This window comes from Copidosoma floridanum, unplaced genomic scaffold (genome assembly GCF_036245765.1).
Source record: "Copidosoma floridanum isolate Cflo_tuat_1 unplaced genomic scaffold, Cflo_Japanese_pri ptg000009l, whole genome shotgun sequence".
NCBI lineage: Eukaryota > Metazoa > Arthropoda > Insecta > Hymenoptera > Encyrtidae > Copidosoma > Copidosoma floridanum.
In genome coordinates, this window is record NW_028321886.1 from 4672781 (window position 1) to 4690240 (window position 17460).

Genomic DNA, 17460 nt, shown 5'->3' on the forward strand with positions numbered 1-17460 from the left:
TTGGATGTGTATGGTTATTCGGAGCTGCTCACCGTCCCCGGGGGAAAATCTCGTTCGTGGATATTGAGAACAACTGCTGTTGCGGTTTTCATCATCCCCCCAATGCGGGTGATACAGACTAAATTTTTTTCTTTCTTTTTTTTTTTTTTTTTTTTTTCTTACGTTTTTTTCGCTCATAGCCAGATGTTTTAAAATGAGCACTCGCGTTTGTGTCGATTACAAGGCACGTTACGCATATTACGTGAAATAATAAAACGCGGCTGCAAATGCACCAAGTTTCAGGAAAAGTATTTCAATTTTCTTTCCGCGTGAGGTCAATTACTTTATGCAAACCTATGGGTTTTCTTTTTTCAAGTGGCTCACCTCGAACTCTGTCTTTGGAATAATTCGTATTTTAATGGCTTCTTAACCGATTTATTACACATTTCTTTGAAACACAATTTATGTATTCATAGTTTCTGGAAGATGTTGCATCGTCTATTTCAGATTTTTAATTGCACGACTTCAAAAAAAAAAAAAAAAAAAAAAAAACAGTGTCATACTAATATCCGAGTTTTTCAACAATTGTTTTAATGAGTAAAAAAAATACAGTTGCAACGTCATTAAAATTACACGAGAATTGTGCAAAGTATTGCAACAAAGATTTTTGTTATCAGGGTTGGAGCTCAAAGTTTCATGGCGAGGTGAGCAATCGATCCATCCACTAGTAAGTATCTTTCGAACTCTACACTCGGTCCAAGCTATTTTTGGTTTAAAAAATAAAAAAACCATTCGAAAGACGTATACGCTTGCTCGTTATGGGTCGAGAAAAAAAAAAAAAAAAACTAAATGCACAAAACTTTTAATCAAAGACACTTTGTTTTATTTTTCCTTAGCCACGTCTGACACCGTACGTGATTATCATATAAATTGCTGGCGCGCGTGGGAATACCAAACGGTCGAACAACCGACGAAACTGAGGTCAAGTCGGGTCATGCTATTGTCAATATAGTCCGGCATTTCCTACTTTGTACAGCTATATTTGCATCGCGAGATGACGTACTTTTAACGAAAACGAGCTCATGTGGGAAATAACGGTTCTTACGGTCGAGCTATTTATATGATTAAATTCAAGATATGTAATACGAATCGTTGACCAGCTGACGCACGGGAAATAACGAGTGTATTTCTGGAACTATAATTGACGATTTTATTGAAGTTTACGGTACACAACAGATATTAACAGCAGTAAGCGTTCATTAACCTGCGAGAGTTGGTTTTTTTTTTTTTTTTTTTTTTTTTTTACGTCACCGCATGCACGTCGACAAATATTTTTTACCCACAAGTAGAGTAATATAGCACGTAAAGAGGAAAAAAAACACTGGACGACCTGCATAACAGAGTATTCAAATTTTATTAAAAAATTTTTTTTCAAATCCTCGTAAGGCGCATAGCTACTTGAGATGCGTTGCCAGTTCGTTGCCTTGTCCACGTGTATATTTTGAAAAAATGATTAAATTAAATATCCACTGGTATTCAGACCACTGTAATACGGTATTTTACCACCAGCTCGTTTTTATTTATGGACCATTCACCAATTTATTTTTGGAGGGTAGGTAGCTTTTTTTTGGTACTAACAGCTCGTACGACACGATTATATGCGTTTTGTTCGCCATTTCATGAGTACTCGTAATTTTTATCTTTTACATGAAAAATTCGTTAACGGGGATGATAAATAAGTACGTGATTGGCATCAGTGGCGCAGTGAAAAAAATGCTCCGGTTCCACTCGAGGATCGTTTGTTTGCGTAATCCTCGTCAGAGCGCGTAAAGCTGCATAACGAGCGCTCCCAACAGCACGTGAAATTCGAATAAGCACTCGCGCAACACGTGCTTTTGTTTGTTTTTCCTTTCGTCAACGTGCATTAGTTTGCGGGTCCAACGAAGGAGGGAGAAATAAGGGGGTTGACAGAAGCCGAGGTTGACGAGACAAAAGGACCATGGAGTTATTGTTTCGTCGCATTGTCACTTCGCGATTTTTCGAATTGGAGCGATCCCTCCGTAAAAGCTATGTACATTCAAGCAATTGTTATTTGCTTGCTTTGAGAACTGCTTGCACAATAATTTTCCGAGCTTAGGAGTATTTAGGGGTGTACATCGATAGCCGAGAGCTCAAAGTTTTACAGCCAACAAAAACTATATGTTATTATTTCGAAACTGTAACGGATATGTATATTTATTCGCGATAAACCACCTTTATATGTACACGTAACAGGTGAACAAGAAAACTTCATATCTTTGACCGATTTGTGGGGGACGAAAAAAAAAAAAAAAAAAAATAGCATCTTCCTTCATACCTAACAAACTTACAAGTACACATATATAATTTGCACTCGATCCAATGCCAAACTAGCTTAACTTGTACAAAAATTATTAGTATGAATTCCTTTCTCCTGTAGCCTTTGTGATGGTGCTTCGAGAGATGGGAAAATGAAACGCACACGAGTCGAACGCGCACGTATAACTCTGTGTCTTGACGTGTCGCAATATACTTATGTACCTATAGAGCACCTATAGAGCAGCAACGGCAGCGAAGGTAAATCATTGGTTTGCGTAACGACGTGGAGGTCGGGCGTTTATAAAACATGCACGTGCGCTCGAAGGGTATATATAATGTGTATATATACTTACCTGTGTGTTGGGTGTATTGTGACGAAAGATCTCCTTGTATTATTATTTACTATTCACAGGAGAAGCCAATGAATTCGAGCTATTTATCATGGCTAGGTGTTTATTCGTATACACGTACGGGGTGGGTTGAATTTTTCATAGAAAAAAGACATCGGGAGTGAAAAAAAAAAAAAAAAAAATGAATTCTAATAAGTAGAAATGAATTATATGGTATGCGTATTAGAATTGGTACCGATGTAAGCATGGCAACGGGTTTTTTGTATGTATATATATGTATTGAGATTTGGAGGTAGAAAGAGAGAGATAGCAGCAGCACACCCACGCTTTGGCCCCAAACGACAACATGTATGGATATATACGTGGGAACGAATGCTGAGCTTCAACCATATAGCAGTTTACTAACAAAACTTCAAAAACTATTTTTCTTTAAACACGCGAGTTTTAGAGCTTCAGGAATATTTATGACACACATCCAATGCAGATGTTGCACATATATGTATGTGGCACAAAGTTTTTTTTATTTAGGCATTTTTATTCCCTCCCATTGATGACCATATTCTGTTACCCCGACCATAAGTCCATTTTACACCATGTACGCCAAGCAAGGACGAACTTTGTCACTGTTGTTTATGTTGCGGTTGCTTTTGTTTTTTAATTGATTTGAACTGAAAAAAAAAAAAAAAAATACCAGTTGCCAGTAGAGCTGTTTTCTACTTGATTCCTTTTTGCCTGTTAAATTTTTTATTTAATTACAGTAATTATTTTTATTAAAACATTATTTACGAGCTGACCTTTTGGACCTTTCATCCTTGTACTCAAATACCTCGTGCTGTGTGATTTTACGTATGTTACAACTATACGTTATACGATTAAAATGTTAAGGATAACATTTTTTTCACTCTATTCAATATTTCATATCACTTCCGTGAAGCAAATGGCCACAGATTTATTACATCGCAATACTGTACTCGTAGGTATGTGCTTATATTTTATCACCGTAACAATAAAATTGGGCGTTTCAAAATAATATCGCGACTCTGTGTCGTACAGGCAGTGTCAGCGTCTCTATTTCCGTAGGCACGTTATAGAATAATAAAACAAGAATTTTTCTATATCTCAGATAACGTGCCAACTGTTTACCTACGCAAGGGTATACGTTTCAATGGGACGCTAGAGTCAACCTCGAGCATTAACTACGAAGCGGCTACTATTTCAATACGTTTTGCCATAAGGCTTGAATAGATGATCGATTTTCACCTTCACATCGGAAAGCGCTTTAAAATAAAAATAATATCCATGACGCCATTATTACTTCACAACTGACTGTGACACGATTCTATACTATATACGGTTCTACATCAGGTATAATTAAATACAGACGTGTAAGTGTATAATATATACATACATGATATTGTATCGCAGTTGAAACATCTATCGACACATATATACATGTCTCTGAACAAGTGATTGTTAAGTCTAGCAAATAAACGTTATATAACTTCGTTCTTCCGTGCAAGTGTGCTGTGATTCAAATAAGAACGCGTCCTTGAACGAGTTTATTATTACACTCCGACACGAGGATTCCGTGATTTTATTTTTATCTGTACTGAATGATATTTTACAGCATAGTAAAATAGTGGTTTTTTTTTCTTAATTTAAATTATATTATTTCTACATTGCGAGGAGATAATACTCATACGTAAGTACCTTGTTTATTATTTGAGTAAAAAAATAGTTAAACGTGGTTGAGATCAATTTTTTTTACGTCGACGATGCAATCTTTGTAAATTTCGTCCAATTCTTCATCGGATGGTACTGTGTTTTCGACGATTTTCAGATAATCCTCGATCGGACAAATTTCTCCGCATTTTCCTAATTTCAACGCGAAGAAATCGTCGTCCTGACCCGTCCAAGCCAGCATCTGCAAGATTTACAAAACAAATCGAGAAATGTGTATGGTAAGACGGAATAGCTATTCATAAGTACCAAGAAATAAAATATTATCGAGGCTATATTTTTTTTTTTCATTCGATTTTATGGTTTTAAATATATGAGTGTATTTTTTTGGGTCAATTAAAAAAAAAAAAAAAAAAAATTTATATTGATTATTTGTAGAATGTAAAAAAACTTGTGTACTTATTTTTAAATAATTAACCAAACAAATTTCTGTCAAAAATAACTTTTCCATTTTATGGTTTATTTTTATTTTATTTTTTTTCCTGTTTTTTTATTCGACTGCTAAGTAACGTCGAATTGTGTACTTCTCTGAAAATCAGAACAGGGAAAAATATAATTCCACGGAGTGGATTGTTTGGAACTAAATTTTTTTCAAATTCATCAATAAACTATAAAATTCATTAATTTTTATTTTTATCGAACTTCAAATAATTTCATAAAAAAAAAAAAAAATTAAAAAAAAAAAAAACTAATAATTTTTTGACGAATTGTAATCAGGACTGTCGATAAAAATAAAATAAAAATGTAATTTAAACATAGAAAGGTATGAGAATTTTGAAAAATAATTCCTACCCTCACGTGAAGTTGTCCCTGAGGGTCTCTCAATTTTTCCACGACCACTGCACTACCGAAATCTGGATACTTCATGTCTTCCACCTCGTGGGCTCTCAAAAAGGCAGCCACGTTAAAATCGTGACAACTATAGAGATATATTTTTCTAGGATCCGTCATTTCGTCGTACACGTTAATATTCTCGAGGAATTTTCTGATCAAAGGTCCGATTAACATTTTCTTCAATTCCAGTGTCCCAGACATGGTGTCGAGCTTTTCAATCACGGTCTCCCGCAAACTGTCAAATATGTCATCCGAATACCATTCAGGCAGCTGACACTTTGCAGCTTTCTACATTGGATTAAATACTTTTTTTTTTTTTTTCTTTTTTTTTTCAATTACAATAACAACACGAATATACGTTATAAATTCTCACGTGAGTGTTTAAAACGTTGTAGCACAACAAGGCAGCTGAATGGCTGGATTCAGTTTTGAAAACATGCACGTCGGTATCCCGGAAAAATTCCTTCACCTTCAGAGCCACTGGCGATGATTTTTTTGCACCAGCCGTCTGGTGGGCGTGCAATTTCCGTGTGTACCTGTAAAAAAGAGCATGCATTTTTTTTACTACTTTCGCCAGCCCTACCAGATCTTTATAACAAAAAAAAGATAGAAAAAAAAGGTGCACCGACAAGAAGGAACAATTGGCACTTTGTACGCGCACATATATAATTATACTAGCCTTGGCTTGTCAAACATCAGCAGGAGAAAATCCAATTCTTTCGGAACTGTGACAAACGGCACGGGCATCCAGTTAAGACCGTCGCGAAAGCTTTGCACGGCCGAAGGGGGATAAAGTCCCGCAAGCACGAGCATCAACGACATCTTCGTGCGGCTCATGTCCGAGCTACGAGCGTACACGTCCTTGGGGTGATAATACGAGCCCAAAAAGTCATCGTAGCGCCCTCGCAAGGCACAACCGAGCTTGTACATTTGTGCTTTGCCGCACTGTGTGTTTTATTGTTGCATCGAAGCGAGCAAGAAACATACAATTGGTAAGTGTATATATTTATATTTTTTTTTTTTTTTTTTTTTAAGAATAATAAATTTACATTCAGCAGTTGTTCATGGCCGTAGGTTTCGTGTAGAGTTTCGTTTACGTAGTTGGGCATCGCCGCGGCTTCCTTGCTTCGGCAAGTTCTCGCTCCGTGTCTGAACAACTGTGCGAAATTTGTTTACCATTTATTACGTGATGGACTGTGTTTTTACCACGTGGCTATATTGCCTTTTTTATTTATTTTTTTTTTTTACTCACTATTTGGACGAGTTCCAATTTCATGTTGCCGGTCGACATTGTCGTCTGAAATTTCATTGGAAAAATGAGTACATGTGTATTTTGTTCATTGCCCAAAAAATATTTTTCACATGCATATTTGATATTGGGCAACAAATGTTAGCAGTTCAACGAAATTCATATATTTTTTAGGAACCGTTTTTTTTTTTTTTTTTTTTTGTGGAACTAAAATATGTGTGTACGCATACATAATATATACATATGTGATGAAGTTTACTGAACACCGGTCGGACCTTGAATATAATTTTTAACATACAGTCAACGACAGACATATGTTGCGACAGATATCAAGTGCCACAAGTGTACACCTTGAAAACCACAATTTAAGAATTTTTCACCTCAGAAAATCATAATTAATAACATGTGGAATTAAAGCACATGTAAATAAGCTTACTTATATTTAGTTGTTGTTTTGAGGTTATAAAAATGAAAAAAATAAATAAATAAATGAAAACGATTCCAAGACAAAATTAGACTACCTAAAATAATAATTCAATTCTTCAATTCTTTTTTTTTTTTTTTTTTTCAATTATTAAACTTTCACTTTACGATATTTAATTTAAACAACAGTTTTAAAAAACCAGTAACTTGCATCCAACTAAAATTTGGTAAATATACTCACAGTGCGTAGCTCAAATGCACTGATTTTTTTTTTTTTTTTTTTTTTTTTTTAATAAAACACTGTTCACTACACCTCACTCAAACGCAAATAGACAGTTTAAATTCGTTTGCAATAAAAATATCTCATAACTCTTACGTTGCTCGGACTGACGATTTTTCGTAAACGTAAAATATATTTTTACAAATATCGATAAGCCAGACGCCAGGTACACACAAGACACGTCTGCAGAGCGCTATCGTCGATTTCTCATTGTTAAGTATTCATTCAAGCAAACACTTTTTATTAAGCAACAAGTAGGAGATAACGAGTTGCAGCTTCCCACCATTATGCCTCATTAATTTCACGTTTCGAAACATCGAAACACTGCGTTTAAACGCATATACTGCATATTGTTTTTTATTAAATAAAAAATCATGACTCTACTGACCACGTATTTTTTTTTTTTTCATCGGTTGCCATACTTTTGATCATAGATAATTGTTTCGCATGTGTGTAACCCACTACACTTATCTTGATCAATGAGTTAACTTGCGAGCACGAATGCACGTGCAAGTTATGTAAGGTACATAAAGTAAAAAGATAATCTTTTTGCAGATTTATTCCCGGCGGTAAATTTACATCTCATGAAAAATATTTGTATTTAAAAAGATTTTTTTATTATCTAAGAGTGTTATTTCAATGCCAGATTTTGATTGGAAAATATTTTCATTTTCCTCATTTCTTTTCTTTCGTGGTTTTAAAAATTTAATTTTCTTGTTTTGCATCAGTCGCTGAGACTATAAAGTTAAAATTTTTAAAAATTTTATCATTACTGTATTATTGCTAGAATTTTATTTTGCTTTTATTTCCAATAAACTCTTAAAAGTTCGGGCTACAACTATATTTAAATAATTAAAATACAAGTGTCTAATTCGTCTACATACTCATAACTTTCTATTTATATTAAATCTTGTTTTATCACTCCAATTTAATTTTAATTTATATTTCGCTTGTATTATGCTATAAATTTTTTGTGTATCTAAAATTTTGGCTTATTTTAAGTTACGATACGAGGAACCATGTACCATTTATAAGTTACATTCAAATCAGCTGTCCTTTCAAATCTCAAATTTTGATTCCCAATCATCATTTTAAAATTAAAATAATTAAAAAAATAAGTTACTTTCCAAATTGCTATGTTTTATTTTTTTTATAACAGATCAGCCCAACGTAACAGCCGATGCAGTAGAAAAACCAGGAAACTTATTGACTACCTCTTTAAAACAAGGTAAATCGTAAAATTTCCTATGAGTAATAGTGTTTTCAAGAACAACTAATGGCTGATCTGATTTTTGCGCTTATTATCTGCGGTTACTCATGAAAATACCAATTACCTCTCGAAGAAGCAACATGAATGCACGCACTTGCACACTTCTTGAGTATATTATTTCCGTAGAAGCTAAGTAAGTGGTCAGATTTGGGCAGCTTGTGGTAAAGTAATTAGCAATGATTTTTATCATTATTTTTTATTCGTACTAAAAATATTTTCAATAAAATATTAAGTCTTAATTATAATTCTTTCCAAGTTCATGTTACGTATGATTTTGGGCGGAATGGCTCGTATACCCAATAATATATTAATTTATATATAATTTAAACCACCTACAAGCGTCACCGCTTTTTCCAAAATTTTTAAACTTTTTGTCTTCCACCGTGGGAATTTCCTCGTCGATCTTGTACTTGTTTTAGACCGACTACATGTTTTAAAATGTATCGTTCATCCCAAAGAGCTTTTCAAGACTTATGACATAGGAATATCGAGTAACCAAGTAAATATACTTGATGCCCTGCATCCAATAAGTGTTGCCTATATTTTCCATGCTGTTTCCATGATTACAAAAAATTATTTTAAGCTACTTATGATTGAGTGGATTACTATACATTGGCTAATATTATGTCCTCCACTCGACTAACGATGCGCTAGTTGCGCAAAATGGAACATTTGTGAAATTAAACATTTTTACAGTCACGCTTATAAAAAAAAAAAAAAAAAAAAGTTTATTTAAACATCCAAAAATTCTAGCACGTACACAGTAATAAATTATAAATAGTAACACTTTGTGTAAGTATATCCAGGTTGTATGTACAAAGAATGCAATCGGTCGACGGCACTCAACAAGTAATATTAATGTAGGGAATGGCCCCTTGCATCGTAAAACTAACGCATACCTCTCAATTTGCATCGGCGATTCGCAACGTCCGAGCGAAAATCTCAAACCATTATCAGACACATTTTTTCAATCGCACGCTGGTAACCGTCGATTGTCCTCTAAAAACAAACTGCGGTGGTTCCACCGCGCGCAAAATACGGCCCAACGTTTCAGATCGATATACCGATTTTCGGGTCATTGAGTATCTTCTCCAAATCACTGATTGTCAAATTCTTGATCAAACAGCGCAAGTCATCGTCCGTCGCGACGAAAGGACTGACAATCTTCAGGTACTTCTCGAGGGGGCAAACGCTGCTGCAGCCGTGCAACTTCAGTTCCGTGAGCTCTTGGTTCGTTCCGTTCCAATAATTTATCTGAACAATATAACAAAAAAAGTAATGAACAATCGAGGAAAGAAGGAAACATTAAACGTAAGACGAAAGTAAAAGTCGAACCTTGACGTGAGCACTGCCCTTGTGGTCCCTCAGCTTCTCAACGATGAAAGCCGAGCCATAGGCCGGTGACACCTTAAGGGTCAAATTGTGGGCCTTGGCTACCGCGTAAACCGTAAACTCGTGCCCGCTGTAGAGGTACAACTTGCGCGGGTTCGCGCCGGCCTTGTCCTTCGCGGCCATGTTCTCGATGATGCGTCGCACGAGGGGTCCGCCGTTCATCCTCGCCAGCTCCGGGGTCCAGGACAGCGAGTCCAGGTACAACTTGGACATGAGCCGGATCTTTTCGTGCACCGACCGCGAGTACCAATCGGGCTCGCGCTGCCTCAGCGACTTCTACAACGCCTCGACCATCGTCAAGTCTCTCGCCGCACTTTCTCATTGCCATTCAATTATAAAAACAACACGTGTGCATGTAACTTGCCTGTATGACGATGATGTTGTGGAGGTAGAAGAATTGCTCGAGCCCGAGATCGTTGGTGGGAAAGTACAGTTTCATGTGCTCGATCAGATCGGCGTTTTGATCCATGTACGCCTGGATCTCCTTGGTTCGTACGAGCTCGTTCCACATGTCGCTGAACCTGCAAAGAGATTAGAAATGGTTGAGTTTTTTTTTTTTTTTTTTTTTCCAAACATCAATCGGTTGACTTTTTTGTTTCACCGGACCTGATGCACGAGTACGTGAAAAACAGCAGATCGAGGTTACGGGGCAAAAAGTGTATGGGTATGGGTGACCAGTTGAGGTCCTCGTTCCAGGCCAGCTCGTTCGTGGGGGGGTAGAGCGAGGCGAGCACGAGCTGCAGGGAGTCCTTGGTGCGGTCGTAATCCGAGCTGGTCGCCAACACCTCCTCCGGCCTGTACTGCTCGCCCAAAAATTCACCGTACAATTTTCTCAGCTGCACGCCGATGTTGTACTCCTGCCGTTTTCCGTTCTGAAAAACAAAGCAAGGGAGAAAAATCAAGGAAAATCAGGAGAGAGAAAAAAAAAAAAAAAGGAGGCTCAACAATTGCTTCGTCCGCGTCATCGCGGATATTTTTCACCTACACACGTTTCATCGTTGCAACCGTTCGAGCGTAAAATTTATTGTTGCAAGGGTGACGGCTTCGCAAAGTAAATAAATAAAAGGCACGAGCGAAGAAAGAGAGCACGATTTATCATTTACCGCCGATTGCGGTGTTGTTGCGCCGCGTGTTTTTCTATCGGCGCTTTTAGTTGACTCAAGTGCTTATTGGCGCGGAGTAATGAAAAAACATGTGTATCAATTCGTGCTGTTACAGATGATGCATATAATATATACGTACGTTGGTCAGTTGAGAAAATCCCCATGGCTCGGCCATGACGCCAGTGGCGTTCGGTATCAGCTTGATCTCGTCCGCCTGAGGGGTTCGCTCGCCGTGCCTGAACACCTTGGGCCCCAACAAACATTTCATCGAATCAACAAATTTCTAATTTTTTTTTTTTTCTTTTTCTTTTTCCTTTAGCCTCATCATTTTTTTTTGCTTTTATTTGAGATGGAAAATATTTTTTCAAGCGCAAATGTTTATCGAAACATCGTTTTGCTCTGGATGTGATGGAAAAAAACAAAAACAAAATTAATTTTACCCCGCGAAGGAGAAAATAATGTTTCGAGTTGGCGTATACTTACACCCGCCAATCAAACGAAACTCTTTGAAAAGTATAACGCTTCGTATCTCTCGAAAAGCCGAAAATTTCATTTTCCATCTCATATAAATGTGAAAAAAAAAAAGAAAAAAGAAAAAATAAAGTAATTTAAATATCCGTCAGAGACATCCGGATAAACAGTATACACACAACTACTTACAACTTGAACAAGCTCCAATGTGAAGCACCCATGGGATGTGCAGCTACTTGTGCGTCCGATGAATCCAATGGTTAACAGTAGCGCGACGCACAACACGCACTTGCGGAACGCTATCGTATTGATCATGACGAAATTAACTGAGTAGTGGGCAGATTGGTTTGAAAAAAAAAAAAAAAAAAGACGGCACTTTGATTCGATCACGAAGTGTGTTGGTGCGTGTGGATGGGTGAGTGTATCTGGTGAGAGTAAAATCCGGAGCCGCACTGCGGCTCAAGCTCTCGTTCATTTTATATTTAAGCACCTGCTCGGGCGTCTTCCTTTATTATGCTTACTTGCTCGGGTATCAATGGAAAAGTGGAACTTGAAGAAAATGCCGATACGCGTTTACTTGAGCTAAACCCTCAATGCCTTCCTGTGTTTTTTTTTTTTTTTTTTTTTTTTTTTTCCTTTTTTTATTTTGAGTCGCATCCAAAAAAAAATAATCAAATGAGCTTTAATCGTTTTTACGATCTTTTATGAGATAATGGAATTCATGTCAATCTTGGTGTGCGTAAAAAGTTACAAAAGTGCTGCGAAGGTGTACATATACGTGTATATAATGAAGCCTACATTTAATTTTAATTTACAAGGAAACGTTTAATAACATGTTGCTAGCAAAATAATTTTCCCGATCTGGAATTTCAGGAAAATCGTGAGAAATAGATGTTTTTGCTCTTGGTAAGAAAATTCGAGTTTTATGTCATCCAGCATTCAATGTCAAATGTAAGGTGTTGAAAAAAAAAAAAGTTTCGATCCACTTGAAACAAAAAATAAATCATTGCAATTGATTTGCTGATCAGGTATACCGATCGAAGAATAATTTTAGTTGCGCCGCGTTTATACAGGTGAAGTCAATTAATATTTTTTTTGAGCTCGCATGCCGCTGTTTATTCAAACAGATGCGTCAAAAAGTCAAAACTTCCGAAATAAAACAAAAAACAAAAACAAAAAAGAAACCAATTGCTTGTTCCGTTTTGTGTTGTTTTTTTTTTTTTTTCTTTTTGCAGCTCGTGGTGTCGAATACATAAAAAGGGGAAGGACCGCTAATAATAAAAAAAAAAAAAAAATAATAAATAAAATAAAATAAAATACACGTGTGACGATTTTTTATGAGGAAAAATTCGTACTGCCCCACTTACTGTCACCGATAAATTATGAAAGTACAATAACTAGATAAGATAAATTTTCAGCTGATCTTTCCTCATTCCTTGGAAAGTAAGTTCGCAATTTTAATGGCTTTATATGTTTTGCACGTACATCAAATACATAAAATTCAATGATCCACACGCAATTCCCTATTTTATTTTTATCAAATTGCATCTACGTCGACTGATGGCAATTTTTACACGAGCTGACAAAAATGTTGCAATCAAAATTACATTATGCATTCGATTTAAGTGATAATACCCTTGAATTTTGATAATTTTTGTTCGTGTTATGTAATAATTTGTACTATGCGTGTGACGAAAATTATGTAAAACGTAATAAAAATTATTATGTACACGAGGCAAATATATGCAATACCCTCGCTTTCCTCGAGTATGTAATTTCTTTTATTTTTATTTATTTATTTTTTTTTTTATTAAAACACTGTTTTTAGTGCTCAAACGTCGATGTCCATGCAACAATTACACGGTATGAAATATAAAATATAATTGGATAAGATACCTTTGAAATTTATCAATTACTTACCAAGAAGCATTACAGCCCCACTTAAATTAATGTTGTATCAATAAGTTGGACGAACGTCAAGCTCAAAGAGTTGAAAAAAAAAAATGTGTATATATATATATATATATGTGTGTGTGTGGGTCTATACAGTCGTAATAATATACGGTAATAAATTACGTGCTTGATATAATATACGTGGAAGACTATAAATAAGACAACGCCGGTTGTTGGCATTCTTAATTGCACTTGTCTTAAGATATACTTAAATTATGATCGAGCGTGTAAAATATACAGCATCATCGAGTATGCTTTGTTTTGTTAATTCATTTATTTTTATTATATACATCAATTATATTACTCTAATATAATCAATGAGCACTGAGGGAAGGCAAGAGAAAGACGGTGGAAGAATACGGAAAATATATTTTTTCGAGTCTCATTGTATTTGTAAGTATTAACAATTAATTCGGTTTGAACAATGAATAATATGTTTTTGTCACTTTTTGCCACGAATAAACTGCTCGTTTGGATCGAGTCGTTCGTTTATCCCTACGATTTATGTGTTGATCATTAAAAGCTTGTGCCTTTTCAATTTTTATTTCTTTACAGAATAAAAAAAATTTGAGGGGGAAAAAATGCCTCCGAGTTAGCGCTTTCTTGAACACAATTTTGATTCGTCAAGTGGGTGCGCTCCACCTCCCATCAACCGAGATCTGTATAACTCTGAATTCAAACAAATAATGGTGAATGAGCAACGTTTTACCCAAACAGATTCGTCCGGTACAAATTTTAACATGTTCTGTTGCTTACAGCATTAAAAGAAACAAAATTGTTTAAAAAAACCACTCCGTCAGTTCCGTTACGCATAGTGGCGCCATCTATATTGCTTTTTATCGATGTTGTCAGGTATCTACTATACCGATAGTTACCTACTAAGCCGCCATACTTACCTACAGTGCATTGGGCAAACAGATTCCTATTTACCGTGAGTGATTACGATACACCGATGCACGATAGAAAAAAATATATATTGAGTGTGTGGCCGTGAACAAATAAATAATATTGACAAACATGTGTTACGTTGTTAATTAAACTTTTTTTTTTCGCCATTAACATGAATATCAGAGAAAAAAGCCAAAGTTGATGATTACTGTGCTGTAATAGAAACACAAAAGTGCTGTTTTTCCTCTTGGTTTCCCAAAGTGTTTTTTTAGGTTTAGTCGCGATGTCCAAGACTCAGCAGTTCAGCGTCATCGAGTATTGTTCCAGGCAGGAAAAGAACAGATGCGGCTACTGTTGCAATCCCAACACAAGCTACAGCCATGGTCTGTTTCCTCATTTGCTTATTTACCTAACGTCTAACCACCTTCTAATTAAATTACCTCGGAAATATAGCTCAAAAAATATAGTTGATGAAGCTCTTGTCTTATTTACAAACATCTGTTCCATGAATAACGTTAGTTCTGCCCCTTATTTAAATGGAATTTTAATCAGTGAAATCATATTACATTTCTTGACTCAGTCATTCTGATTTGAATTACCTTAAAATTAAGTTGTCATTATTTTTGCGTTATTTTTTTTTAGGAATGAGCGCACACTCCTTGACTGTGCAAGATTATCAAAACTTAATTGACAGAGGATGGAGAAGAAGTGGCACTTACTGTTACAAACCCATCATGGATGTAACTTGCTGTCCCCACTACACAATAAAGTAAGTTTGTTAACTGCTGAAATTGATCATTTGTGATGGTGGCAAACAAATTATTAACTTCTTTATTTTAGATGTGAAGCTCTAAATTTTAAGATATCCAAATCTCAGAAAAGAACTTTGAAGCGCTTGATTAAGTTTTTAAAGAATGAATTGCAAAATGACGAAAAGACTAGTCCTGTGGAAAAAGACACAGGTAAAAAAGCACAGTTAAGAAATAAAATTTCGTAAGAAATTGAAGTTACTGTTTATATTGTAGTCAAAAGCATGGAGATTGCAGATGTTCCTCAATTTTCTGAGACAAAAGAAATGGATGCTTCCAAAATGCAAGTTTCTTCAATATCAGAAGAGCTTGTCAGTAGTCTAAGTCCTAGTGTAAATTGTATTGAACTAAGTACAAGTATAAGTAAGCAAACAAACAAAAATGCTCAAGTATCAAACTTATCAAATCAGTCAATTGATGCATCAAAGCCAAGGTCTAGTAAATTTTGTGATTCAAGTATGAATGTACAAAAGAAAGCTAAACTTATACGTATAGAGAGAGCAAGAAGTAAACTTGCAGCTCAAGGAAAATCACCTCATGAAATTGATGAAATTGTAAGGAAAAAGAAGCTACAAAAAGCTGGTAAAACATTGGAGGATTATTTTAATGAAATAAATGGCTGCTCTAACAAATTAGAGGTAATTATAAGCCATTGATTTATAAATTTATTATCTGGCAGTCCTCTTTACTCCGACTTTGTAAATCTACAATTTTTGTAATGTTTGTCAAAGCTAAAACTTGTTAGGACGTCTCCAATTGAATCCTCATACGAAAAAACTGCCAAAGAGTCTTTTGAATTGTATAAAAAATATCAAATGGCAATTCACCATAATTCGTTGCAAGAACTCACAGAAGAGCGATATTCAAGATTTTTAGTCAGATCTTCTTTAAGGGTAATCACAACGGTTTTTTCAGTAAAAATATTGCAGTTTATTTTTGTGTACTCTGAAAAAAAAAAAAAAAAAAAAAAAAAAAAATTGGAGCAAAGTGGACCTGCCTTGGTTTAAATGATTTTGATGAAAAATTTTCATTTTAATACGATTCTTATTTATCAGATAAAGTCGTTAAGAGTCATGTCTGATGAATTTCTCGATTTACTCGATGATGAAGCTGATCTTTTTAAGAAATACCAAATGGCGATTCATAAAGACACATTGGAAGATTGTAATAAATTAGCTTTTTTTGAATTTCTTGTCCAAAACCCACTGCAGGTACACTTTCTTCAGTCAAATTACTTACGACAAAGAGTGTTGGGAGCAAAAATAAAATTTCATTTCGTGTGAATATAGGAGTGGACACCAGATGATGGTCCACCTCAAGGATATGGGGCATTTCACGAACAATATTGGCTTAATGGTCAATTGATAGCAGTAGCTGTGATTGATATATTGCCATATTGTATATCTAGTGTCTACTTATTTTATGATCCAGCTTACTCATTTCTATCATTGGGGACAATCAGGTGAATGTTTTTACTTTTTTACATTGACCTAATTGTTTTATTATAATGATTTTGTTATCGCTTTGTTACAGCTCTCTTAGAGAAGTCGTATTAACGCGACAATTAAACAAATATGCCCCAAGTTTAAAGTTTTATTACATGGGGTATTACATTCATACGTGCCCAAAAATGTGTTATAAGGCAAAAATGCGACCATCAAAACTCCTCTGTCCGGAATCTTATGTTTGGTGTGATATTAATAATTGTTTGAAAAAGTTAGATGTATCCAAATATAGCAGATTAAATGATGATTCAAACGCACAGGATGAAGATGGAAATGTAAACATAAACCAGGTAAAGATTTTTTTTTCGTTCTTTGCTAACGATAAGTTTCAGCAAACAATTTTTCGTATTAGTTTCAAATTTTTTGGGAAATATAATAAATTTCATGTTGAACACTACAAAGTTAGCTTGACATAGATAAATTACAGACACTTATCTGATCTATGTATCTATATGTATATATTTTTATGTGTTAGTACATATTTTTAAAATAATTTTTTATTTTAAAAAATCATATGGGTAACAGGTATTGGTACTCTATGAAAGGAAAGCCATGCATTACAGAGTATGGAAAAATCGTTTCCCCAACAGCGCAGTTGATAGCCTGATACGAGAGTATGCATGTCTAGTAGGTAAAAAATGTGCTACTAGTATGCTTTATTACATCAGAGATTAAACGAATATCATAAGGCATCACTATACAGTTTTCCAAAAAAGAAAAAAAAAAAAAAAAGCATTAACTAAGAAAAACTATAAAATATTCATCTGTAAAAACTACCGTGCAATTTGAAGCTTTGAATCGTCATTAAGTACTGTTACAGTATTTTAGTATAATAAACATTAATTGTATTAAATCATGACCATTTTAACAAATCTTA

At 35.1% G+C, this 17460-nt stretch overlaps 3 protein-coding genes across 7 annotated transcripts; 1 reads left to right on the forward strand and 2 right to left on the reverse strand.

Moving 5' to 3' along the window:
• Positions 1-3314: 3314 nt before the first annotated feature.
• Positions 3315-9471, reverse strand: LOC106640577 (venom acid phosphatase Acph-1-like). Of its 3 annotated transcripts, XM_089589316.1 has the most exons (8): positions 7289-7466; positions 6493-6537; positions 6290-6397; positions 5920-6185; positions 5614-5776; positions 5199-5528; positions 4377-4590; positions 3315-3334 (listed from the first exon to the last, which is right to left on the reverse strand). In XM_089589316.1, the coding sequence occupies exons 2-7, from the start codon at positions 6529-6531 to the stop codon at positions 4405-4407; spliced, it is 1092 nt and encodes a 363-aa protein (XP_089445442.1). In that variant the 5' UTR covers positions 6532-6537; positions 7289-7466; the 3' UTR covers positions 3315-3334; positions 4377-4404. The 3 variants fall into 3 exon arrangements, with proteins under 3 accessions (XP_089445442.1, XP_089445443.1, XP_089445441.1); XM_089589317.1 differs by lacking the exons at positions 3315-3334; positions 7289-7466 and adding an exon at positions 9362-9471 and having other exon boundaries at positions 4077-4590; XM_089589315.1 differs by lacking the exon at positions 3315-3334 and having other exon boundaries at positions 4077-4590.
• A 20-nt stretch (positions 9472-9491) lies between these two features.
• Positions 9492-11868, reverse strand: LOC106640906 (venom acid phosphatase Acph-1-like). The gene is made up of 6 exons (XM_014355091.2): positions 11618-11868; positions 11097-11201; positions 10461-10726; positions 10219-10375; positions 9798-10130; positions 9492-9716 (listed from the first exon to the last, which is right to left on the reverse strand). Exons 1-6 carry the CDS (start codon positions 11741-11743, stop codon positions 9513-9515), a joined length of 1191 nt encoding a protein of 396 aa, XP_014210577.2. The 5' UTR covers positions 11744-11868; the 3' UTR covers positions 9492-9512.
• Positions 11869-14331: 2463 nt separating this feature from the next.
• Ate1 (arginyltransferase 1) lies at positions 14332-17296 on the forward strand. 3 transcript variants are annotated; one of them, XM_089589581.1, is made up of 9 exons: positions 14332-14652; positions 14912-15038; positions 15110-15231; positions 15295-15716; positions 15810-15971; positions 16134-16289; positions 16368-16540; positions 16612-16873; positions 17109-17296. In XM_089589581.1, the coding sequence occupies exons 1-9, from the start codon at positions 14553-14555 to the stop codon at positions 17256-17258; spliced, it is 1674 nt and encodes a 557-aa protein (XP_089445707.1). In that variant the 5' UTR covers positions 14332-14552; the 3' UTR covers positions 17259-17296. The 3 variants fall into 3 exon arrangements, with proteins under 3 accessions (XP_089445707.1, XP_089445708.1, XP_023248172.2); XM_089589582.1 differs by lacking the exon at positions 16134-16289 and having other exon boundaries at positions 14333-14652; XM_023392404.2 differs by lacking the exon at positions 15810-15971 and having other exon boundaries at positions 14333-14652.
• The last annotated feature ends 164 nt before the right edge of the window (positions 17297-17460 follow it).

What these genes read in the sequence shown, in the direction of transcription:
- Ate1 (XM_089589581.1), top strand. Translation starts at nt 14,553, where the DNA reads ATGTCCAAGACTCAGCAGTTCAGCGTCATCGAGTATTGTTCCAGGCAG. An exon ending in TGTCCCCACTACACAATAAA is followed by an intron (nt 15,039 to 15,109) that starts GTAAGTTTGTTA and finishes TCTTTATTTTAG; the next exon opens with ATGTGAAGCTCTAAATTTTA. An exon ending in TTGTCCAAAACCCACTGCAG is followed by an intron (nt 16,290 to 16,367) that starts GTACACTTTCTT and finishes GTGTGAATATAG; the next exon opens with GAGTGGACACCAGATGATGG.
- LOC106640577 (XM_089589316.1), bottom strand. Translation starts at nt 6,531, where the DNA reads ATGTCGACCGGCAACATGAAATTGGAACTCGTCCAAATA. An exon ending in AATTGGAACTCGTCCAAATA is followed by an intron (nt 6,398 to 6,492) that starts GTGAGTAAAAAA and finishes AATTTCGCACAG; the next exon opens with TTGTTCAGACACGGAGCGAG. An exon ending in ACAACGTTTTAAACACTCAC is followed by an intron (nt 5,529 to 5,613) that starts GTGAGAATTTAT and finishes AATCCAATGTAG; the next exon opens with AAAGCTGCAAAGTGTCAGCT.
- LOC106640906 (XM_014355091.2), bottom strand. Translation starts at nt 11,743, where the DNA reads ATGATCAATACGATAGCGTTCCGCAAGTGCGTGTTGTGCGTCGCGCTA. An exon ending in ACAACATCATCGTCATACAG is followed by an intron (nt 10,131 to 10,218) that starts GCAAGTTACATG and finishes GAGGCGTTGTAG; the next exon opens with AAGTCGCTGAGGCAGCGCGA. An exon ending in AGGGCAGTGCTCACGTCAAG is followed by an intron (nt 9,717 to 9,797) that starts GTTCGACTTTTA and finishes TATATTGTTCAG; the next exon opens with ATAAATTATTGGAACGGAAC.